This window comes from Choloepus didactylus, chromosome 3, assembly GCF_015220235.1.
Source record: "Choloepus didactylus isolate mChoDid1 chromosome 3, mChoDid1.pri, whole genome shotgun sequence".
NCBI classification, from domain to species: domain Eukaryota; kingdom Metazoa; phylum Chordata; class Mammalia; order Pilosa; family Megalonychidae; genus Choloepus; species Choloepus didactylus.
Genome location: NC_051309.1, coordinates 153756825 through 153783285, shown reverse-complemented (window position 1 = coordinate 153783285; position 26461 = coordinate 153756825). Strand labels below are relative to the sequence as shown.

Below are 26461 nucleotides of genomic sequence, written 5' to 3'. Positions count from 1 at the left end.
GAAATACTTTTTAATGGATTGGTGTCTTCAGAATTTGTCTTCTTAGCTGGGGAGCGACTAGTCCTGCCTTATGGGTATCCTCAGACTTCTTTCTAGTCTATAGAACCTGGAGTCTATTCAGAGAATATGGTGCATTTGTGCAGTAACAGTCTTATTTGGGAGTACTTACATTATTCTCCCTGGGAAATATCTGTTGGATGTAGATAGGAATCCGTAAGTTCCTGAAGCTACTGTTGGTTGATGGCATTTGTATCTTTTTCTTTCCCCATATAGTATATATTGTGATAATGGTTTCATATAATGATAAACAGAGTTCTTATTTATTTGGAATCCAGTATTCTGGAACTTTTGGAATGATAATTCTGTATATAACCAGAAAAACCTCCAAAACCTTTTAGTAGTCCAGAAGCAGGCCTGAAGCATCAGGTAAGCTGAAGGACTTGACGTCAAGATGAGAAAGATGTACAGTCCCAGAACTTCTCCTGTGGATTGGAGCAGAGTATGGCTGGTGATAAATCTAAAAGACAAGCCTTTTCCTGTGACATTAAGTGTGGGAGAAACAACAGGACATGGAGGACAGAAGAGAAACAACACAAGCAGCAGCAATATGAGTGGGGCCAGTGGTGGTGATCGGAGGCAGAGATGTGGGTATTTGGGCTCTGGCATTGAAGAATAGAAAGAAGAGCCAGTAGTGACAATGTTGTTGGGTCATAGAAAGTAGAGATTATGAAAATGATGGACAGTGGGGTGCACTGGAGAACAGGAGGTACTGGGGCAGCAGAGAAGGCAATAGATGGGGAAACAATGGTGTTAGCAACTTTTCAATCCTGTAGCCTGAGAATACATAGCTGACTATTTGAAGATGCTCTGGTTGAGCTGAGGTCATGTATGAAAACCAGCATCTGTTGGGCACATCCAAGGCCAATGTAGGCAGGATCAGATGAGAGGCAAATTCATGGACTGGGAATCGTGCCCAGTGGATATGCAGAAGCTCAGTAGTCCTGTGGGTCTCCAGGAGTGTCTCTTGTCTTAAGGTGGAGTACATCTGACAGTCCCCAGAATGGGCAGCTGGGTGGAAGGTGCATGCATGACTGGCATTTACTCTGTGCAGGGCTCTATCTGTACCTACAGCACATCACAGCTAATGATGGCAGTGCCCTTTTATAGGTAGGGAAGGGTTCAATTTGTTTAGAAAATTTTCCGTTTGATACTCAAAAACATTTTTTATTAAAGCAGTTGTAGGTATAGAGAAAAATTATGCAGAAAGTATAGAGTTTGCATATACTCTCCCCTACCCACCCCCACACAGTTTTCCCTTTTATTAAAAGTTTGCATTAATATGGTACCTTTGTTACAACTGATGAAAAATATTATTATAATTATATTATTGGCTATATAGTATTGACTGTAGTCAGAAGTTTATATTAGGGTTCACTCTGTGTTATACAGTTCTATGGGCTTTTAAAATTTTTATTCTGGTAATACAACCTAAAATTTCCCATTTTAACCACTTTCAAGAATACAATTCACAGTGCATTCACAATGTTTGCTGCCATCACCTCCATCAGTGCCCAAAACATTGCCATCACCTTAAACAGAAACTTTATACCAATTAAGCATTAACTCCCCAGTTGCCATCCCTACCCCTTCCCCTGGTAACCTATATTCTAATTTCTGTTCTATGAATGTGCATGTTCTAATTATTTCATACGTGATCATAAAATATTTGTCCTTTTGTGTCTGGCTTATTTCATTATGTTTTCCTTTAGTTCTTTAAGCATATTTAAGATCATTTTTTAAAAGTGTTTACCTGCAATGGCCAAAGTCTGTCTTTGTTGATGGTTTCCAATGTTTTATCTTATTCCTTTGTATGAGCCATTATTTCCTCTTTCTTTGTTTGTCTTGTAATCTTTTGTTGCACACTGTACCTTTTAACATTTTCAAGTGTTAACCCTGGAATTTAGTCCCTGAAATGTCTCTTCCTTAAGTTTATATCCAGCTAGTGATATGACAGAGATTCTCTTGAGTGCCAGGAGCTAACAAAAACCAGCCATCCTAAAATACACCTTTCACAGTTTTGCAAATTGGCTCTGTGTTGGCAGTGTTCTCTTCCAGAGTTTAGCCATTCTATCCAGAAGAGTTGGCCAAGGCAAAAGTGCTGGGTTCTGGGGGCGGAGCAAGATGGTGGAGTGGTGAGGTGCGAAATTTAATTACTCCTCTAGGGCAGCTGGTAAATAGCCAGGAACTGTATGGAACAGCCATTTCAGGGACTTCAGTTACTGGTCACACATCATACACCAATCTGGAATGGGTGGAATGGCTGAGATTGCAGCAAAGACCTGTAAATTTCCCCAGCCAGGTGGCTGGTGCCCGTTCCTCCTAGGCATAGCAGACTGTCTTGGAACTGGTTCTCCCATGGAAAAAGAAACAATCTGTGCTGGGAGCAAGGAGGGGGGCTCAACCTGGCCCTAAATGCAGAATTAATTAGCAAATTCAGACGGCTGAATAAAAGTTATAAGCACAGATAAACCAAGAGCAGGCACAAAAGGAACTTGGAGGACTCTGCCTGGCAGAGAGGAGGTGGGGCTAAGAAAAACAGCAAATTAAAAAACAGAGACTTCTGGAGTTGAAGGTGTTCAGAATACTGGAAAAGGGCTGGGCTCCAAGAAAAAGGGGCACATGGAAATGGGTACCAACTCGGGCTCTTGCTTGCAAACCTGGGAAGCTGGGGTTCTGCTCTGAAAAGATTTTCTTTTTCTTTTCTTTCTTTTTTTTGATTCTTTTCCTTTCTTGCTCTCCAGAGCTCCTGCTTCAGCACTGTCCCAGGTTAGGGCAGAATTAAAGTTGTCTGAGAGTAACTATTCAGGTGAAAGAAATAATAGCCTAAAGGGTGTATCTTTGAATGGTCTATACTGGGACTGACAAAACTTGAGGGCTGGGGAAAGGCCTTGAAAAGGGATTTTTTTTTTTTAAGTAACTATTCTAAGTAGCTCATTATAGAAGACCTCAGATATTTGCAATTGGCTGCTGGACCCAGGCAAGGGCAGAGCTAAGATAGGTCTCAGAGACAAAGCAATGAGTCTAGTGGGAGAAACAATTCCCTAAAGGGCATAATTGCCCCCAAGAAAAGGTGGGGGCACAGCTCAATTAGCAGCTCCCCTTAAGAGAACTCAGTGCCTCTTTGTTGCTCAGATGTGGCCCTCTCTCTCTAGCTAAGCCAACTTGAAAGGTGAAATCACTGCCCTCCCCCTACGTGGGATCTGACACCCAGGGGTGTAAAGACCCCTGGCAACATGGAATATGGCTCCCAGGGAGGAATCTGGACCCAGCATCGTGAGATGGAAAACATCTTCTTGACCAAAAGGGGGATGTGAAAGGAAATGAAATAAGCTTCAGTGGCAGAGAGATTCCAAAAGGAGCCAAGAGGTCACTCTGGTGGGCACTCTTATGCACAATATAGATAACCCTTTTTAGGTTCTAATGAAGTGGAATGGCTGGCAGTAAATGCCTGAAAGTATCAAATTACAACCCAGCACCCTTGAATCTTGAAGACTATTGTATAAAAATGTAGCTTATGAAGGGTGACAATGTGATTGGGAAAGCCATGTGGATCATACTCCCCTTTGTCCAGTATATGGATGGATTAGTAGAAAAACAGGGGCAAAACAAAAACAAAAACAAACAAACAAACAAAAACACCCAGTGTTCTTTTTTACTTAAATTTTCTTTTTCACTTTAATTTTTATTCTTATTAGTTTTGTTTGTGTGGTAATGAAAATGTTCAAAAATTAATTTTGGTAATGGATGCACAGTTACATGGTGTTACTATGAACAATTGATTGCACGCTTTCTATGACTGCATGGTATGTGAATATATCTCAATAACATTGAATTATTAAAAAAAAAAACAAGAGAGAGAGATTGAGAACTCAGATCCCAGGGGCTGGGAAAAGGAAAACAGCTTGAGTCAGCCACACCACTGGAAGGGATAGTCTGCAGAGAATTAAAGGCACCTATGGTACCTCTTTACACTGGTGGGGAGTTGTGGGCTGACAGGTACCGCCTGCTGGACAGGATAGGGAAAGCACAGTCTAGAGGCTTCACAGGAGGGTCTGACAACCTGCAGAGTCTCCTTCTCAGGGAAACTTCATACCTTTCTCCTGAGATGTGGGCCTGTCTGGCCTGGGAAAATCTGTTTGGGGTTAATCATATCTGGGGAGAACCTCTCAAAAAAAGGTTACATAGAGGCAGGGAAGAACCAGAGAAACAAGAAGTGAAAAATCCTGATCAACTAAACAGAAGCTATGTTGAATAATTTGAACTGAATGCCAAAGAACAGGTAGAGAACAAAGCCAACCAACAAGAAAACCTTAGGGAAAAGAGTGAAAATGAGCTCCAGAATAAACTAATCAAGAAAATCAGATGCCTAGAGAGCTAAAAATCACAGGTCATACTAGGAAACATGAAAATATGGACCAGCCAAAGGAATAAACTAACATTCCAACTGAGATACAGGAATTGAAACAACTAATTAAAGTTGTTCAAACAAATCTCCTAAATCAAATCAGTGAGCTGAAGGAAAATGTGGCAAAAGAGATGAAGGATATAAAGAAGACACTGAATGATGATAAAGATGAATTTGTAAGCTTGAAAAAACAAAGGGCAGAGCTTAGAGGCATGAAAGGCACAATAGAAGAGATGAAAAACACAATGGAGACATACAACAGCAGATTTGAAGAAGTAGAAGAAAGTATCAGTGAACTAGAAGATGGGGCATTTGAAATCATGCACACAAAAGAACAGATAGGGAAAAGAGTGGAAAAATATAAGCAGAGTCTTAGAGAACTGAATTCATGAAGCTCATGAATATACGTGTTATGGGTGTCCCAGAAGGAGAAGAGAAGGGAAAAGGGGCAGAAAGAATAATAGAAGAAATGATCACTGAAAATTTCCCAACTCTTATGAAAGACATAAAATTGCAGAATCAAGAAGTACAGCATACCCCAAATAGAATAGATCCCAATAGACCTACTCAAAGACACTTACTGATTAGATTGTCCAATGTCAAGGGGAGAGAGAATTCTGAAAGCAGCAAGAGAAAAGTGATCCATCACATACAAGGAAAGCTCAATAAGACTATGTACAGATTTTTCCACAGAAACCGTGGCAGCAAGAAGACAGTGGTATGATATATTTAAAATACTGAAAGAGAAAAACTGCCAACCAAGAACTCTATATATGGCAAAACTGTTCTTCAGAAATGAGGGAGTTAATAGATTAATCTCCCCAATAAAAAGACATAGATGGGCAGAATGGATTAAAAAAAAGGACTCATCTATATGCTATCTACAGGGAACTCACTTTAGACACAAGGACAAAAATATGCTGAAAGTGAAAGGTTGGAAAAAGATATTTCACTCAAACAGCAACCAGAAGAAAGTGGCAGTAGCTATATTAATATCACACAAATTAGACTTCCAATGTAAAACAATTAAAAGAGACAAAGAAGGGCACTATATATTAATAACAGGGTCAATTCATCAAGAAAACATAACATCATAAATATTTATGCACCGAGCCAGAGTGCTGCAAAGTACATGAGGCAAATGCTGACAACACTGAAGGGAGTAGATACCTCTACAATAATAGTTGGAGACTTCAATAAGGAAACAGAAATGTTGACTTGTACGATAAAGGAACTTGACTTGACGGACATTTGTAGAACACTACACCCCACAACATCAGGATACATATTTTTTTCAAGTGCTCATGGATCATTTCCAGGATAGAGACCACATGTTGGGTCACAAAGCAGGTCTCAACAAATTTAAAAATATTGATATTATACAAAACATTTTCTCAGATCAAAATGGAATGAAGTTGGAAATTAATAACAGGTGGAAAGTCAGAAAATTCACAAATATATGGAGGCTAAAAAACACACTCTTAGAAACCCAGTGGGTAAAGGAAGAAATTACAAGAGAAATTAGTAAATACATCGAGACAAATGACAGTGAAAACACAACATATCAAAACTTACGGGATGCAGCAAAGGCAGTGCTGAGAGGGAAATTTATTGCCCTAAACGCCTATATTAAAAGAGAAGAGAGAGCAAAACTTGAGGAATTAACTGTTCACCTGGAGGAACAAGAGAAAGAACAGCAACTATCCCCAAAGCAAACAGAAGGAAAGAAATAACAAAGATTAGAGCAGAAATAAATAAAATTGAGAACAGAAAAACAATAGAGAAAATAAACAAAACCAGAAGTTGGTTTTTTGAAAAAATCAATAAATTCTATGAACCCTTAGCTAGGCTAATCAAAACAAACAAAAAAGAAAGGAAGGAAGGAAGGAAGGAGGGTTGGATGGAGGGATGGAAGAAAAAGAAAGGAAAGGAAAGGAAGGAAGGAAGGGAAAGAAGAAAGAGAAGGAGGGAGGGAGGGAGAAAGAAGGAAGGAAGGAAGGGAAAGAAAGAAAAAGAAAGAGGGAGAGAAAGAAAGAAAGAAGGAAAAAGAAAGAGAAAGGATGCAAATAAATACAATCAGAAATGGGAAAGGAGGCATAACTACTGACCACAGAAATAAAGAAGACGATAAGGAGATACTATGAGCAACTGTGTGCTAATAAACCAGACAACTTAGATGAAATGGACAATTGCCTAGAAAAGCATGAACAACCAACATTTACTTGAGAAGAAATAGACAACCTCAACAAACCAATCACAAGTAAAGATATTGAATCATTCATCAAAAAACTTCCAAAAAAGAAAAGCCCAGGACCAGATGGCTTCACATGTGAATTCTACCAAGCATTCAAGAAAGAATTAGTACCAGTCCTCCTGAAACTCTTCAAAAAAATTGAAGAGAAGGGAAAGCTACCTAACTCATTCTGTGTAGCCACCGTCACCCTAATACCAAAGTCAGACAAAGATACTACAAAAAAGAAAATTATAAACAAATCTCTTTAATGAATATAGATGGAAAACTACTCAACAAAATACTCACAAACTGAATCCAGCAGCACATTGAAAGAATTATACACCATGACCAAGTGGGATTTATTCAAGCTGTGCAAGGAATAAATTAATGTAATACACCACATCAATAAATCAAAGCAGAAGAACCATATGATCATCTCAATTGAAGGAGAAAAGGCATGTGATAAAATTCAACATCCTTTTTTTGATGAAAACACTTCAAAGGATAGGAATAGAAGGGAATTTTCTCAATATTATAAAGGCAATATATGAAAAACCCACAGCTAATATCATACTCCATGGGGAAAGACTGAAAACTTTCCCTGTAAGATCAGGGATAAGACAGGGATGCCCACTGTCACCATTGTTATTCAATAGGGTGCTGGAAGTTCTAGCTAGGGCAATTAGGCAAGAAAAAGAAATAAATGGCATCCAAATTGGAGAGGAAGAAGTAAAACTTTCACTCTTTGAAGATGACATGATCCTATACGTAGAAAATCCAGAAAAACCTAAAGCAAAGCTACTGGAGCTAGTAAATGAATACAACAAAGTGGCAGGCTACAAGATCAACATGCAAAAGCCAGTGGTGTTCTGATACACAAATAATTAGCAATGGGAGGAGGAAATGAAGAAGAAAATTTCATTTACATTAGCAACCAAAAGAATCAAGTATTTAGGAATAAACAATGAAGGCCACAAAGACCTACACACAGAACACTACAAGAAACTGCTAAAAGAAATCAAACAAGACCTTAAAAATAGAAGAAAATATTGTGTTCGTGGATTGAAAGACTAAATATAGTTCAGATGTCAGTTCTACATAAGCTGATTTATAGATTCAATGCAATACTTAATTAAAATCCCAACACATTACTTTGCAAAATTGAAAAACCAATAACCAAATTTATTTGGAAGAGCAGAGTGCCCTGAATAACCAAAAATATCTTGAGAAAGAGAAATGAAGTGGGAGGTCTTACATTACCTGTCTTTAAAGCATATTACAAAGCTCCAGTGGTAAAACAGCTTGGTACTGGCATGAGGATAGATATCCCGACCAATGGAATTGAATTGAGTGTTCAGAAATAGACCCTCTCATCTATGGACAATTGATCTTTGATAAGGCAGTTAAGCCTATGCATCTGGGACAGAGCAGCCTCTTCAATAAATGGTGTTTGGAGAACTGGATAGCCATATCCAAAAGAATGAAAGAGGACTCCTGTCTCACACTTTATACAAAAATTAACTTGAGATAAATCAAAGACCTAGACATTAGTGCTAAGACCATAAGACTTTTAGAAGAAAATGTAGGGAAGTATCTTAAAGATCTTGGTGATAGGAGGTGGTTTCCTGGACCTTACACCCAAATAGCAATCATTGAAAGAAGAAATAGATCAATGAGATCTCCTCAAAATTATACTTTTTTATTTCAAAGGACTTTGTCAGAAAAGTAAAAAGGCAGCCTACGCAATGGGAGACAATATTTGTAAACCACATATCAGATAAGGGTTTAATATCCAGCATATATAAAGAGATCCTTCAACTCAACAACAGAAAGACAAACAACCCAATTAAAAAATGGCAAAAGACATGGATAGACACTTCTCTGAAGAGGAAACACAAATGGCTGAAAAACATACGAAAAGATGCTCAACTTCACTGGCTATTAGGGAAATGCAAATCAAAACCTCATGAGATATCATCTCACACCTACTAGAATGGCCATTATCCAAAAAAAAAAAAAAGGCAGAAAATTGCAAGTTCTGGAGAGGATGTGGAGAAAGAGGCCCACTTATTCTCTGTTGGTGGCAATGTAGAAGGTGCAGCCACTCTGGAAGGCAATGTGGCGGTTCCTCAGGAAGCTACGTACAGAGTTGCCATATGATCCAGAAATTCCATTACTAGATATATACTCAAAGGAACTGAAAGCTAAGACATAAACAGACATTCGTAAACCTGTGTTGATAGCGGCATTATTCATGATTGCCAAGAGATGCAAACAGCCCAAATGTCCGACAATGGATTAGTGGATAAACAAACTGTGGAATATGCACATGCTGGAATATGATGCAGCTGTAAGACAGAAAAAAGACATGGAACGTATAACAATTTGGATGAACCTTGAGGACGTTTTGTTGAGAGAAGTTAGCCAGAAACAAAAGGACAAATACTGTATGCTCTCAATAATATGAACTAACACTAATGAGCAAACATTGAGAGTTAAAGCTGAGAACACAGGCTGTCACAAGATAGAAAGAGGATAGAGATTGGGCATTTGATGCTGAAGGAGTTCAGAATGTTCAGCAGGATTGTTTGTATAGATCCAGAAATGGATAGCATAATACTGTGTGATGGTACCACAATATTCTAAGTACATTGAACAAAGGTGTCTGTGAGTAAAGCTGAAAGAGGTGGGATAGGGGCATGTATGACACCAGAAGGAAAGATAGATGATAAAGACTAGGACTGTATAATTAAATGAAACATGGAGTGGTCAGTGATGGTGACTGAATGTACAGATATAAAAATGTTTTTATATGTGGGAGAACAAATGAATGTCAACCTTGCAAGGTGTTGAAAAAGGGATGGTGTTGGGGGAAAAATATAATCAATGCAAACTACAGTCTGTGGTTAACAATAACATTGTAATATGCTTTCATTAAATGTAACAAAGGCAATATACCAAAGCTAAATGTCTATGAGAGGGGGATGTAAGGGACGGATATGGGATTCTTGGTAGTGGTATTATTGTCTGACCTTATTGTATTATAATGTATTGTAATTTTTTAAATCTTTTTTATTATTCTTTAAAAATACTTTTTGGAGTAATGACTATGTTGAAGTGCTGATTGTGGTGATGTATGCACAACTGTATGATGATACTGTGAACGATTCAATTTACTCTGTGGATGCTAATATGGTATGTGAATATATCTCTATAAAATTGCAGGGAAAAATATAAAACAAAGGGATACAAGTACTGGAGAAAACATGGAGAGAGGGAATGGTATAGCCTATCTGAAGGACAGTGTGGTGGTTCCACAAGAAGCTAAGTATGTGGGTGCCATAAGGTCCTGCAACCTCATTATGGGATATATACTTGGAAGATCTGAGAGCAGGGGCACAAATGTACATTTTGTTTGTTTGTTTGTTTGTTTTTTAAATTCAGTTTTATTGAGATATATTCACATACCATGCAGTCATACGAAGCATACATTCACTTGTTCACAGTACCATTATATACTTGTGAGTTTATCAACAAAATTAATTTTTGAACATTTTCATTACCACACACACACAAATAAGAATAAGAATTAAAGTGAAAAAGAACAATTAAAGTAAAAAAGAACACTGGGTGCCTATTTTTTTTTGCCCCTATTTTTCTACTCATCTATCCATACACTGGACAAAGGGGAGTGTGGACCATATGGCTTTCCCAGTCACATTGTTACCCCTCATAAGCTACTTTTTTTTTTATTAATAATTGATTTTATTTTGAAATAAGTTCAATCTTACAGGAACAGTTGTAAAAACAGCACAAACCCCCTACATAGAACTCCATCATACCCTGACCCCCCTCCCCCGATACCCTGATCCATCACCTTTAAGATCCTGTCACACCACTCTTTCTTTCCCTCCCTCTCTCCCTTCCTTCCTCCCTCCCTAACACCCATCATCTATTGCTCTATCTTCTGAACATATGGGAGCAAGCTGCACATATCTTTGAACAGGCAATATAATTCACATATACCTTTCCCATGGACAAGAACATTATTTTATGCAATCTCATTAAACGCAGCTAAGAAGTTCAAGAAATTCAACATTGATATAAAGCTTACATTCTGTATTTCCTTTTTTTTTTTTTTTCTTCTTGTGTCCTAGCTGTGTCCCTTTGAGCCTCCTCTCCTCTGGCGTCAGATCCCGTCCAGGATCATCCTTGGCATTTAATTGTCGTTCATTTAGACTGTCTTATTTTTTTTTTTTCAATTTTGGAAAGATATATATAGCCTAAATCTTCCTATTCCACCCCTCCCTAGCATTCCCTTAGTGGGATTAATCACATTTAGAATGTTGCAATGCTATCACCTTCTGACCATCCATTTCTAGAAGTTTCCTTTCATCCCAAACCAAAACCCCTACTCTCATTTCTTAACCCCCCTTTGTCCCTTCTGCCACTTCTTGGAACCCCTACTCTACTTTTCATCTCTTTGGTCATATTCTTTGATACTTTCTTTGTGTTTACCATGGGGCTTAAATTTAACCTCTTAAATCTTGTTTTTCTTTGAAACCAACTTAACTTCAATAGGACATGTAAACTGTGTTCCTATACTCCTCCATTCCCCCATCTTTATGTAGTTCTTGTCAAGAATTACATATTTTACATTGAGTCCAAAACCACTAATTTATCATTACAGTTTATGTATTTTAGATCCTGTAGGAAGTAAACAGTGGAGTTATAAATCAACCATACAGTAGTATTGGTCTTTATATCTACCATGTGATCTTTACTGGAAATCTTTATTTCTTCATGTGGTTTCAGTCAATTGTTTAGTGTCCCTTCCTTTCAGCCTGCTTAGGACTGATCTACTGGTGATGAAGTTCCTCAGCTTTTTATTGTCCGGTATGTTTTTATCTCCCCCTCATTTTTATCTTTCAGGTATTTGTGAATTCTCCAAGTTTCTGATGGTTATTGACTTCTATTTGTATTCCATTGTGGGCAGAGAATGTTCTTTGAACAAATTCATTTTTATATTTTTTATTTTATTGAGGCTTGTTTTTATGTCCCCGCATACAGTCCATTCTGGAGAAAGATCCGTGATCACTAGTGAAGAACGTGTGTCCCAGTGACCTGGGATGTAATATATTCTATATATGTCTGTTAAAAGTCTCTATATCTCTCTTTCATTTCTTTGTTTCTCTGTCGGTAGGGCTTGCTTTAGTATCTGAAGTAGGGCAGGTCTTTTGTTAGCAAACTCTCTCAGCATTTGTTTGTTTGTGAAAAATTTAAGCTCTCCCTCAAATTTGAAGGAGAGTTTTGCTGGATAAAGTATTCTTGGTTGGAACTTTTCCTCTCTCAGAATTTTAAATATGTCATGCCACTGCCTTCTTGCCTCCATGATGGCCACTGAGTAGTCATTACTTAGTCGTATGTTGTTTCCTTTGTATGTGGTGAATTGCTTTTCTCTTGCTGCTTTCAGAATTTGCTTCTTCTCTTCAGTATTTGACAGTCTGATCAGAATATGTCTTGGAGTGGGTTTGTTTGAATTTATTCTATTTGGAGTTCGCTGGGCATTTATGCTTTGTGTATTTATATTGTGTAGAAGGTTTGGGAAGTTTTCCCTAACAATTTCTTTGAATACTCTTTCTAGACCTTTACCCTTCTCTTTCCCTTCTGGGACACCAATGAGTCTTAAATTTGGACATTTTATTTTATCTATCATATCCCTGAGATCCATTTCAATTTTTTCAAATTTTTTCCCCATTCTTTCTTTTGTTCTTTCATTTTCTGTTCTGTGCTCCTTGAGGAGGTTGAGTTGTTGTTCAACTTCCTCTAATCTTGTATTACGAGTATCCAGAGTCTTTTTAATTTGGCCTACAGTTTCTTTAATTTCCATAAGATCTTCTGTTTTTTTATTTACTCTTGCAATATCTTCTTTGTGCTCTTTTAGGGTCTTTTTTATGTCTTTCATATTCTGTGCCATGCTCTTCTTCAAGTCTTTTATATCCCATGCCATGCTCTCTTTGCCTGTCTGTAGTTCTTTGATTAATTCTGCCAGGAACTGTGTGTCTTCAGATCTTTTGATTTGAGTGTTTGGGTTCGGGTTCTCCATGTCGTCTGGTTTTATCATATGCTTTAAGATTTTCTATTGTTTTTGACCTCTTGGCATTTGCTTTACTTGATCTTTAATTTGTTAGAATTGCAGTTTGGTGGCATACACTTTCTCTAACTAACCAGCAGATGGCGTCCGTGAGTCACTTATTCCCCTCAAGTCAGTTCTCCCCAATTTTGTGTTATGTGGGGATCTGATTCTTTTGGGGTCCAATTGTTGCACTTAATTTGGGTGTGTTGTCGGTGCTGTCTGCCCTCAATGAGGGGCGTGTGCCTGAGTGGTTAGGGAGCAAGGGCAGGTTTAACAATCAGACCTCCCAGGTGTTCCCGGAGATTTAAGGCTGTTCTCTGCCGCTGACACAAAAGTCCTTGGTATTGGTGTAGGTTCCCTGGGATTTCCGAGCAGCTCCCCCCTCCCTGCTGTGCTTTTCCAGGACCTCTGTTGAGGGGGGGAGGGCCATGCCACATCACAAGTGAGCGCCGGCCTCCAGGGAAGCCCTGGGCCGCCGGGCTGTGTAGGGGCGTTCCCAGCCCACTTTAAAGATGGTTGAATGGGACGCATTAACTTCCCCCTTTCCGCACAGCTCCACTCTCCCAGCTCCGGGACAATCAGCCATGGGTGTATTCAAGGCCACTGTCCACGGCCGATATTGTGTCGTGTGAGCGGTGCTGCGGGAAAGACTCCCTGTCAGGCTAGGTTTCTTGTCTCAGTTCTGTGCTGTGTGTTCGGCTCCGGGCAGGATCAGCCCCGCCCGCTGGGGTGACGGCTGCGAGACTGGGCCTCTCTTTTCGGCTCCGTGCTGTGTGCTCAGCCCCAGGCAGGAGCAGCCCCGCCCACTGGGGTGATGGCCGCGAGGTTAGGTTTCTCCCCTTTGTTTCCCTGGACCCGAGACAATCTGCAGTGGGTGTGGGAAGGGGGTATCCTCCACCCCAGACACCAAGGCGTTAGTCCAGACCGCTCCCGTCTTATCTGCAGCTGTTCCTGGGCTTCTTTCTTTTTTTTTAAAAAAAAAAAAAAAACGCCAGCCCAGCATCTCCCCCCAAGGCAGCGTCGCTGACGGATCAGCCTACTCACTCACTCATTTCAGAATGCAGACTCCTGGTTTCACCAGACGCATGTTCCCTGTGGCTTTAGCAGAACTTGTCCGGCTGGTGCTACTTTGGAAGTGGTGTTCTGGGTCCTTTCTGGTTTTTTATCTAGTGTTTTCCATGGAGGTGCTTTTTCTCTGTCTCACCTAGTCTCCATCTTAGGTTCCTCCTCCACAAATGTACATTTTGCACACTAGTGTTTATAGTGGTAGTATTCATGATTTGCAATGGATGGAGGTGGCCTAAGGGTACATTGACTGATGAACAGCATGGTGAACTGTGGTGTGTGTGTACAATGGAATACTGAGCAGCTGCAAGAAGGAATGAAGCTGTGAGACACACAACTAGGTGAATGGATCCTGAGGATAGCATTTTGAGTGAAGTATGCAAGCAACGAAAAGACAAACATTATAATGCCTCACTAATATGGAGTAACTATAATGTGTAAACTCTGAGAGTTGAATCTTGAGCATAGGTTATCAGGGAAAGCTTATTGTAATGGTCTCTAGATTGTAAGTTCTTTTAGCAGCCACATCTATTCCTGAGTTGTAACAGTTATCTCCAAATTCTGAGATGATGAGCTCTTTGTGTATAATTTGGTCGGTCTCTGGAACTTTTGGTATCTGTGGGACACCTGAAACTCAGAGCTGGAGCTTGGCAGCTATGAATTTCAGTATTAATGCATACAGCACCTGTTAAAAAAGCTGAAAAGGAGTCCAGACTTCAATTTGAGGTATGAATGTAGCAGATGTGGTTAGGACTAGGGCAAATCAGGCCAAAGGGTAAAAGATGATATTGAGTGTGTTTTAAAACTTCAACTTCTGTGTGAGACCAATGGAAGAGATGTTTATTTGGTGCATTATCTGTATTTTCTGCAGCACCATGCTAAATAATTTAACTTGTAACACTGTAATTACATGGAACTTTGAATAGGAAGTAAGATCTGGTTTGTACAGGTTAGTTTGAAATTCCAGTACATCCCGAAGTAATTTGGACAGAGAATGAAAATATATTTGCAGGGCACCCCTGAAGAACTGGGGAAATATGTGGAAATGTTGGAGTTTCCCACCTGGGTTACCACTGATATTCTCACAAATGTTGAGGACTAACAAGTTAGTAGGCCAAGCCCTTGATCTTGGGACTTGCCCTTATGAGGCTCATTACTGCAAAGGAGAGGCCAAGCCTACTTATAATTGTGCCTAAGTGTCTCCCCCAGTGAACCTCTTTGTTGCTCAGATATGGACTCTCTCTCTCTCTCGCTTTCTAAGCCCACTCAACAGGTAAACTTACTGCCCTACCCCATGTGTGGGACTTGACTCTAGGGGATGAGCCTAGGCTTGGCATCATGGGATTGAGAAAATCTTCTTGACCAAAAGGGGGAAGCAAAATGAAATAAAATAAAGTTTCAGTGGCTGAGAGATTTCAAATGGAGTCAAGAGGTCACTCTGGAGGGCATTCTTATGTACTATATAGATATCCCTTTTTAGCTTTTGGTGTATTGGAATAGCTGGAAGGAAATACCTGAAACTGTCGAACTGCAATCCAGTAGCCTTGATTCTTGAAGGTGATTGCATAACTATGTAGCTTACCTGGTGTGACTGTGTGAGTGTGAAAACCTTGTGGCTCATACTCTCTTTATCCAGAGTTTGGACAGATGAGTAGAAAAATGAGGACAAATGAAAAATAGAGTGGGATGGGAGGGGTGGAATGTTTTGGGTGTTCTTTTTTACTTTTATTTTTATTTTTATTTTGGAGCAAGTATAATGTTCAAAAATCGGGGTGATGAATACAAAATGTATGTTGGTACTGTGAACAGTTGATTGTACACTGTGGATGATTGTATGGTATGTGAATATATTTCAATAAAATGGAATTAAAAATAAAAGTGCAGGATCCTCTCTGTCTTTTCTGAGCTGCGCCTTGTCCTGAGCATGTGTCCCTGGTGTTAGGAATTCCCCAGTTTACACATATCTGAATGCCCCTCTTCACCCTATGAAATAGAGTTTTCCTCTCTTCCTGGTGCTTTATTGTAGATATCTCTTTTTTTGCATGTCTTTATTTTATTACTCATTTAACCATATACTGCATAAAGGGGGTGTCAGTCACAAGGTTTTTACATTCACACAGTCATATGATAAAAGCTATCTAGTTATGCAGTCATTATCAAATATCAGGCTAATGGGTTACAGTTCAACAATTTCAGGTATTTATTTCTGCCTATTCTAATATTCATGAAACTAAAAAGAAATGTCTATATAATGAGTCAGTAGTCATATTGTTTCTTAAATCCTAACTTCTCAGTTACAACGCCTCCTTCTCATTTGGTCATTCTCTTAATCTTCAGGGATATCTTGGCAATGACCATTCTAACTTCTTCATGCTGAAAAAGGGTGTCAACATTATGGGGTAGAGGAATGAAACTGGTTGATGTTCTTGGAGACTGGTGCCTCTGGGTTTCAGGGCTTATGTGGCATAGGAGCAATCTGGAGGCTTTAATTTTTAAAAAAATAAACTTAGTAAGTTAAACATTTATAGAGTCTTATATAGAGTCCAGGGTATTCTTTAGGGTTTTCATGAATACTGTTGGTTGGGGCTTGGCACAATGTGGTAACTTGCAATATCTTGGTGAAGCTTGCGTAAGAGTAATCTTCAGAATAACCTTTCGACTCTTTTTGAAATCTCTTAGCCACTGAAACTTGACTTTATTTCATTTCTTTTCCCCCTTTTGGTCAAGAAATTGTCAAAGGAGGAATTCAAATGTAGAAGATAACTTTGTAGGTGATGTATCTTTCCTACGAGAAGCGGGCAGAGCCCAGCTCAGATCATGGCCCACCCTCAGGGAACTCAGACCCCAGGGCCTGGGGGAAAAGAAACAAACCAGAAACAACTTAAGCTTGGCTTCTGACACCCTCAGCCCCTGGCCAGGACTGGTCTGTTGTGAAGTAAAGGAACTGCACCTTTTTACCCTGGTGGGGAGCTGCAGGCTGACAAGCGCCACCTGCTGGGCAGGAGAGGAAAAGCACAGCGAGTCTAGAGTCCTCATGGGAAAGTCTGACACTCTGCTGCTCAGGGCAACTTGAAACTGATTACACCTTCCTCCTGGGACCTGGGCCTGTCTGGTCTCAGAAAATCTAATTGGAGTAATCAAGGAAACCAGATGCCTAGACAACAAAAGATTTTGAGTCACCTTAGGAAAAATGAAGATACGGCCCAGTCAAAGGAACAAACTTACACTTCAACTGAGATACAGAAATTGACACAACTAATTATTAAACAAACAAATCTCCTAAATCAATCCCAAAATCAAATCAATGAGTTGAGGGAAGATATGGCAAAAGAGATAAAGGATATAAAGAAGACATTGGGAGAACATAAGGAAGAAATCAAAAGTGTGAAAAAACAATTGGCAGAACTTACAGGAATGAAAGGCACAATACAAGAGATAAAAAACACAATGGAGACATATAACAGCAGATTTAAAGAGACAGAAGAAAAGATTCATGAACTAGAGGGCAGGAAATCTGAAATCCTCCACACAAAAAAGCAGACAGGGAAAAGAATGGGAAAATATGAGCAGCATCTTAGGGAATTGAATGACAATATGAAGCACATGTCTTAGGTGTGTCTTAGGTGTTTCTTAGGTGTCCCAGAAGGAGAAGAGAAGGAAAGAGGGGCAGAGACAATAATGGAGGAAATAATCACTGAAAATTTCCCATCTCTTATGAAAGACATAAAATTACAGATCCAAGAAGTGCAGCATACCCCAAACAGAATAGATCCAAATAGATCTACACCAAGACACTTAATAATTAGATTATTAAATATCAAAGAGAAAAAAGGCATTGTCAGTCCTACAATGCTCATCCCTGGGAGTCATGTTCCACATTGCCAGGAAGACTTACACCTCTGGAAGTTATGTCCCACATTGGGGGGAGGATAGTGAGTTTATCTGCAGAGTTTAGGTTAGAGAGTGAGAGGCCATATCTGAGCAACAAAAGTTATCTGGGTGTGACTCTTAGGCATAATTGTAAGTAGGCCTAGCTTCACCATTAAAGAAATAAGTTCCATAAGAGCAAGCCTTAAGATCTAGGGCATGGCTTTTTAAATTGGTAGTCCCTGATGCTTGAGAGAATATCAGGAATTCCCCAGGTGGGGAAGTTTAATATTTCCATATTTTTTCTCCAGTCTCTCAAGGGGCTTTGCATATACTTTTTTTTATTTTCTGCCCAATTTACTCAGGAATGTATCAGGGTATTATGTTCATCTGTACAGAATAACAGGATCTCATTCCGTATTCTAGGTTCTATGTAATTAGGTTGTTTAAATAAACTGACCAGACATGGGAATATCTACAGAAAATTAAAATTTTAGACAAAATGTGTATTTAGACAAAATATACATCTCTTCTTTTGGTCTCACACAGAAGTTGAAGTTTTAAAATAGAGACAATATCATCCTTTACCCTGTATTCTAATTTACCTTAGTCCTAACCAGTTCAGCTTCATTCATATCTTTATTTGAAGTCTGATCTGTTTTTGGCTTAACAGTTGCCGTAGGGAGTAATGCTGACTTTCAGAGTCGCAGAACTCTAACTCTGAGCCTCAGGTGTCACACAGATACCCAATGTTCCAGGGAACTGCCAGGTAATATGCAAAGAGCATAGCATGTCAGAATTAGGAATAACAGCTAAAACTCAGGAATAAATGTGACTAGTGTAAAAGCTTATGATTTAGGTCGCAATTTCTTTTAAGCATTTTCTAAATGAAGCGATTTTCAGGGAAAAAAAATCATTTGCCAGTTGACTTATATTGGGGTCATCAGTCACCAACCATATTAAAAGCTTTGTCCTGTCTCACCTTTACACATTTACTGGGGTTATGTTAATTACAGGTAAGACATAATTTATATGCTTGCCTTGCTTATCTCTTTTTAAAAAACAAAAAAGAAACAGTTTTGTTTACACTCCATACTATTCATCCTAAGTGCACAATCAGTGGCTTCTTGTATAATCACATAGGTATACATTCACCACACAGTCAGTATGAGAACATTCTCATTTCTTCTGAAAAAAAAAATTCCCAAACCCCTACACCCCCGTTTTTGACAAAGGTATAGTGCCTTTATTACTGTTAATGAAAGGATATTACATTTGTCTGGCTTTCTTCTGGTGACATACATGACTCTATCCTTCCTCTTTCAACCATACTCACACACCACTTTGTTAATTACACTTAAAATATTGTACTATTCATTTCTGAACCTTTCTAATGAGCCTTATTGAACATTCTTACCTTAATCGATTGCTCAATCTCTGCCCACTTTCTATCTTCTGATAACCTATGTTCTTGAATTTAATTCTCAGAGTTTGCTCTTACAGTTAGTTTATATTATAGAGACCATACAATATCAGTCCTTTTGTTTCTGGCTTCTTTCACTGAACATAACGTCCTCGAGATTCATTCACCTTGATGCATGCCTCAGGACTTCATTCCTTTCTGCAGCTGCTATTGTAGATATCTTAAGGCTGGTAATCTTTTGCCCCAGGCTGCTGGAATTTGATTGTTTCTTACACTGATGTATCTGTCTGCAAGCTGCTTCTGCCTTCAGGGCAGGTAATGGGAGGGCGACCCAGAGACTCAGGCTGATACCAGATAGATTGTCACTGTTATACAGGCACCAAGTATGTACATAGGGGTTACTCTGCTCCCTCCAGAATGGGGCCAGGGACCCACACTGAGAGCATAGGCTGGCTCCACATTGTGCTGAGGCGGGAGTATGGGAGTCACCAGCAAGGGTGCCAGAAGCATTTCCTACTGTTTTTAAGTTGCATTTTCTTGACTTGGCACTCACCCAGTTACTGCGACTCTCTAAGTGTTTTCCAGAGCTTTGAGGAAAATGGCTCTTCCAGTTTTTGCTAGTTGTTCAAAAATTCTGTGGGGGAACGGATCCCTGGGGCATCTCATGCCACCATCTTGGTTGACTGGAAATCACTACTCAAATTTTAAAGTTTACAGTGTTTTAAAGTTCTCTGGCAAACCCCAAAATGACTCATTCCCTAAATATTCCAAATAAGCATTGTACTCTGCATTTGTAAAGGGTATACTTTTCAAAGTATTTCTGCAGATTTTCATAGCATTGCTCTGAGACGGATGATGGTTTGTTTTTGTTTTTCCCATTAATCTTCATTTTACATGTAAAGAATTTGAGACAGTGAGAAATTAAGCAAACTGTCTCAAGTTACGCATCTGGCTGGTGACAGAGCGTGCTGGGGACACCAGTATTCTGAGTGCCAGCTCTTGCCATGAGATCATAGTATAGAGCCATTCTGTTATTTCTATATGTGGTAGTCCTAAATGAGTGAGCCATGAGAAAGCCTGGGAAGAAGACAATCTATTTTTAGTGTTTCCACAAGGCTGCCTCTCCAGTAAGAAATCTGCTGTCATCCTCTGCATAAGCATTCCATGTAGGCAGTTTTGGTGTTTACACTTACAGTAAGAAAGTGAACTTGGATTTTTTTTTTTTTTTCTTTTGTTTTGCCTCTCCTCAAAGAGTGGATCTGAACCCCCACCAAGCACACCTTCATTTCCTAAGATATCAAAGTTCTGCTGCTGCAGTTCTGAGAATAATTGTAGATACATTTGTGCCTTCTGCCTTTCTTTGTCAGGCATCAGAGTGAGATTCTGAAATGTCTTGAATCAATGGTGACAAAGAACAGAGAGAAGACAGAAATCTGTCTTCTGATTTTAAGAAATCAGTTTAAAAGATAATCTGGAAATCTAAGGAGATGCCCAAAGGTTGTATCAGTAGAATCACAAAATCATTCTTTAATTCTGGAGCTAGTAGGGCATATGATTTATATGTATGATATGATATATGGATGATTTATAACAAACCGTTTTCTGTAGGAACATTAACAACCTCAGAGCAATATAAAAGGTGGAGGGAAATTACTCCAGTATCTTTGCAGCCACTTCCTGATGTTATCTCAGCTATGCCCTGCAGTTATGAACAGAAGCAGGGTGAGGGTTGTATATGCTACAAGGCGAGGATTGTTTAAATTTGGAGGTTGCCAAGCGAGGTGATTTATGCTTTTTATTACTGACCAAAATGTAGTGACTTAGTCGAAGGCTGCAAGGATGATTTCATCTCATTACCTTTCAAGGCTACTGTGCTGGTGAGAGCCAGGCTGCTATTCCCTAGAGATAGTCCATTTTCACATCTCATTCATAATTGAAGTGAGTGAGGGTAATTTTTTGCCCATTATAGGAGGTGGTTACAGCAGATCTCCAGTGGCATACCAATGCTCTCATATTGTTGCAGCTTAACAACTGTAACCAAGTGTCGTAACAAGATCTATGCTAGCCTGTAAAATGTAAGTTCTAGGAGGGAGAAAAGAGGAGGGTAGTGCCCACCTCCCAATCCAGAAAAGAGAATCTGAAAAAATGTTGCTGCCTTCTAATCTGAAAGACTGTTCTAACCTACCTGATCAGACTTGAATATAACACAATATTTACTCTTGGGGTGCCACATCCTTAAGTGTCTTCTGTGCACAATAGTAACCTTTCCTCTGGAGGGGAAAAAGTTTTCAAAGGCAGAGTTGTTGCAATTGAATATAGATGAAGGGAGTCTGGATTTTTAATTTCTTTGCTTTAAATTCTGACACTCATTATTATCATTTTTATACAGGTGGTTCCAGGAAAGAAATCACTGAACACTGGGAATGGCTTGAGCAGAACCTACTGCAGACTCTCTCCATCTTTGAAAATGAGAATGATATTACCACGTTTGTGAGAGGAAAAATACAGGTAGTGGGGTTTGAAAACAAAACAAAACTTTTAAACTGAGAGTAATTTAAAACTTATATAAAAGTCATACAAATAAGAATAGTATAACACATACCCATATACCCTTTGCCCAGATTTATCTGTTGTTGACATTTGACCCTGTTTACTATTTCATTTGTGTGCTCATTCACTCTCTACTTGAGAAAAATTTCCCCCTAAATACTTCAGTGTGTATTTCCTAAGAACAAGGACATTCTCTAAAATAGAACCACAGTTATCAACTTCAGTATATGTAACATTGATATTATACTTTAATATTTGGTACATATTTCAATTTTGTTAATTGACTTATAATGTCCTTTATAGCATTTTTTTCTACTCCAGTGCAGGATCCAGTATAGGAAGGTGTTCCAGTTTGCTAATGCTGCCATTATGCAAAATACCAGAAATGGATTGGCTTTTATAAAGAGGGGTTATTTGGTTACAAAGTTATAGTCCTAAGGCCATTAAAATGTCCAAATTAAGGCATCAACATGAGTATACCTTCACTGAAGAATGGCTGATGGCATCCTGAAAACCTCTGTTGGCTGGGAAGGCACATGGCTGACATCTGCTGCTGCTTTGTTCTGGGGTTCTGGTTTCAAAATGACTTTCTCCAAAATGTCTCTGGGTTTCTTGTACATTAGCATCTCCAAACATCCTTCTGTCTGCATCTCTAAGAATCTCTTAAGCATCAGCAAGAAACCCTTGGGGCGTTTTTTCCTCTCTTGGTTTCTCGTTAGCAGACTCTGGCTAGCATCTCAAAAGCATCAGCAAGCTTCTCTGTCAGCTTCCAAGAGTCTAATGTCTGTGTGTCCTGGTTTAGCATATCCTGGGGCATTTTCCTCTCTCTGCTGTTTGTGAGAGCTCCCATTAAAGGACTCCAGTAAACTAATCAAGACCTACCCTGAATGGGTGGGGTCAAATCTCCATGGAAACCATTCAATCAAGAGGTCACACCCTAATCAAAAAGATTAATCAATCTGTCCCCAGAAGATTGCATTAAAGAATATGGCTTTTTCTGGGGGACATAATATATACAAACTGGCACAGAAGGTATTGCATTTAGTTTTTATGTTTCTTTAGTCTCCTTCAATCTGCAACATTTCCATAGCTTTTCTTTGTCTCTTATGACATTGATGATTTTTAAGTAGACAGTTTTGTTTTTTTAACAGAACATTCTTCCTTTTGTTTGTCAAATGTTTCCTTTGGATGAGATTCAGATTATGCATTCCTGGATGCAGTACTCCATAAGTGATATAGTGTCCTTCTCAAGATATCATTTCCAGAGGCACATGATACCCCTAAGCCCCTCATTTGGTGATATAAATTTTGGTTACCCAGTCAAACTGTTATATAATTTCTTCACTGTATAGTTACTAATTCTCCCTTTGCAAATAATAAACAACTTGCAGTTCTCCATAGGAAAACACTTTAAGGCTATGGAAATATCCTGCTCCTTAGTAAACATCTATTGACTTTTTTTTTTTTTTTTTTTTTTGCCTGTGATGGCTTGCAATAACCCCAACCCATTTATTTTCCTATTTTTTTATTGATGTAGGCTCATGGATTCCTGTGCGTTTCAATGGCTTTTATTTCATTGCTGTACTTAATTATTTTGGTATGCACATTGTCCCAGATTTACCCAGAGAGATCCCCTACAAATTGCCTATGTCCTTGTGATATACTCCCAACATTATTATTTTAAATTTTTTTATTGTGGTAACATATATGCATACAACATGAGATTTCCCATTTTAACCACTTTCAATTATACAATTCAGTGATGTTAATTACATTCACAATGTTGTGCCACCATCACTACCACCCTCCTATTATTTTTGTGAGCACTTCCTTACTTCTAATATAACAAGATGTTCCAGTCTCATCTTGTACCTTCCCTGTCTCAGCCCTGAACATTTGGGCTGAACAAACATTTTAGTTTGTTTTCAGTTTTAGGCTCCTTCTCCTTTCCATCATTGTTGATTTTGTTCTATTTTTTAAATATGTGAAATAACATGCTTTCAGAAGTCAAAAATTCCTCAAAAAGTGTTACTCCCTTCTGCTTCCCCTCTACACTTTCCCAATATTTTATAATTGCGAATAATGGTACATATATATTTTCATGTGTATTTACTTTCATATTGCTGGGAATATACCATTAGGGTAAACTCCTAGTAGTGGGATTGCCAGCTCAAAGGATAATTGCACGTGTAGTTTTGTTGGATATTGCCAGATTCCCTCCCCGCAAACTTACGGGAATTCTATCATTTTGCATTCTCACTGGCCGTGTATGAGAATGCCTGTTTTCCCACAGCCTCAAAAACAAAGTATAGTTTCAAGATTTTGAATTTTTGCCAATGAGATGGGTGAAAAATGGTATTTCAGTGATGTTTTAATTTGTCTTTACCTTGTTTTGAATGAAGCTGAACATATGTTTAAGGGCCTTTAAAAAAATGTTTTATTTTGAAATACTTTCAAATTTACAGGACAGTTCGCAAAGTAATACAAAACTCAAACACAGAACACCAACATAACCCCCTTCCAGATATCCAGATCTTCGAACTTTTAACATGTTGCCACATTTGCCATATTATTCTATCTATCTATCTTCTGATCTATTTGTCTATTTTGTAAACATGTGAGAGTAGGTTGTATACATTATGCACCTTGAACACTTAATACTGTCATGTACGTTTCCTAAGAACAAGGATATTAGCTTATGTAACCACCTTAAGTACAGTTATCAAGTTCAAGAAATTTAACATTGATATAAAGCTGACAGTCTGTATTCCAGTTTTCTCATATGTCCCAATAATGTCCTTTTGGTCATTTTCCCTTCCATTATTAGATCCAGTCCAGGATCGTGTATTACATTTAATTGTCATTGTCTCTTTAGTCTCTTTCTCTCTTTTTAATTGTGGGAACATATATACAACGTAAAATTTCCCATCTGAACCACTGCCAAGCATACAGTTCACTGGGATTAATCACATTCATAATGTTGAGTTAATCTCACCACCACCTGTTACCAGAACTTTCCCATCACTCCTGACAGAAACCCTGTATCCATTATGCATTAATTCCTTATTTCCTAACTCTACTCCCACCCCTGGTCACCTGTACTCTTTTTGTCTTTATGAATTTGCATATTCTAGCTACTTCATTTAAGTGGAATCATACTATATCTGTCCCTTTTTGTGACTTATTTCACTCAATATGATGTATTCATGGTTCACCTGTGTTGTTGCATGTATCAGAACTTTCTTTTAAGGTTGAATATTATTCCATTGGGTGTATATACCACATTTTGTTTATCCATTTACTACTGATAGATATTTGGGTTGTGTGCCAGTTTAGATGTATTATGTTCCCCAAAATGCCATTATCTTTAATACAATCTTGTAGGAACAGACATATTAGTGTTGATTAGGTTGGAATCTCTGGATTAGGTTGTTTCCATGGAGAAGTGACCCACCCAACTGTGTGTAATATGTTTGATTAGATTACTTCCAGGGAGGTGTGGCCCCACCCATTCAGTGTGGGTCTTGATTAAGTCACTGGAGTCCTGTAAATGCACATAGACAGAAGGAGCTGGCTGCTGCAACTTAGAGAGACATTTTGGAGATGGCCATTGAAAGCAGACTTTTGCTGACGGTTTGGAGATACTAGCCCAGAGTTTTCTCCAGAGAGGCTAAGAGAGGACAAAACACCTCAAAAGCAACATTTTGAAGAATGCAACAGGAGCTGAGAGAGGAGCTGGAATGCAACCCGGGATCAGCGAATGCAGGCCATGTGCCTTCCCAGCTGAGAGAGGTTTTCAGGACACCACTGGCCTTCCTTCATTGAAGGTATATTCATGCTGATGCATTAATTAGGGCACTTTCATGGACTTCAGACTGTAAATTTCTAACTGAAGAAACCCCTTTTATAAAAGCCAATTCATTTCTGATATTTTGCATAATGACAACCTTAGCAAACCAGAACAAGTTGCTTCCACCTTTTGGCTATCGTGAATAATGCTACTACATAAACATTGGTGTACAAATGTATGTCCAAGTTCCTGCTTTCAGTTCTTTCAGGTATATACCTAGAAGTGGAATTGCTGGGTCATATGGTAGCTCTCTGTTTAACTTACTGAGGAATCACCAAACCTTTCTACAGTGGCTGCACCTTTTTACCTACCCACTAACAATATTCTAAGGTTCCTAACTCTCTGCAGCCTTGTCAGCTCTTGTTATTTTCCATTTTCATCAATTTGTTTGTATATATTTTTACAAACAAACATTCTCTCTTCCCTTCTCTGCCCACACCCTTTCTCCCCATACATCCTGCCCTAATAACCTCTAATCTACTTTCCACCTCTGCGAATTTGTTATTTCTAGTCATCTCTTGTAAGTGATATCATACATTTTCTGTCCATACGTGCCTTGCTTATTTCAATGAGCATAATGTTTTCAAGGTTCTTCTGTGTTGTAGCATGTCTCATAATATCATTTTTTTCTCGTGGCAGAATAATATTCCATTGTGTGTATGTGCCACATTTTCTTAATCCATTTGTTGATGGATGCTTGTGTTGTTTCCAGTCTTGGGCTATTGTGAATCATGCTGCTATAAACATTAATGCACAAGTATCTGTTTGTGACCCTGCTTTTACTCTCTTTGGCTACATAGCTAGAAGTGGGATTGCCGGGTTAATTGGTAATTCTATATTTAACGTTTTGAGGAACCACCATATTGCTTTCC

The 26461-nt window shown here is 38.8% G+C and overlaps 1 protein-coding gene across 2 annotated transcripts in view; it reads left to right on the top strand.

Annotated features, from left to right (window-relative positions):
- Positions 1 to 26461, top strand: part of TBC1D9 (TBC1 domain family member 9) — a 157958-nt gene that overhangs the window by 64420 nt on the left and 67077 nt on the right. For both annotated transcript variants that reach the window (XM_037830710.1, XM_037830711.1), the window contains exon 3: positions 21579 to 21697. In XM_037830710.1, coding sequence (XP_037686638.1) covers positions 21579 to 21697 — 119 coding nt within the window. The remainder of the gene's footprint in view (positions 1 to 21578; positions 21698 to 26461) is intronic.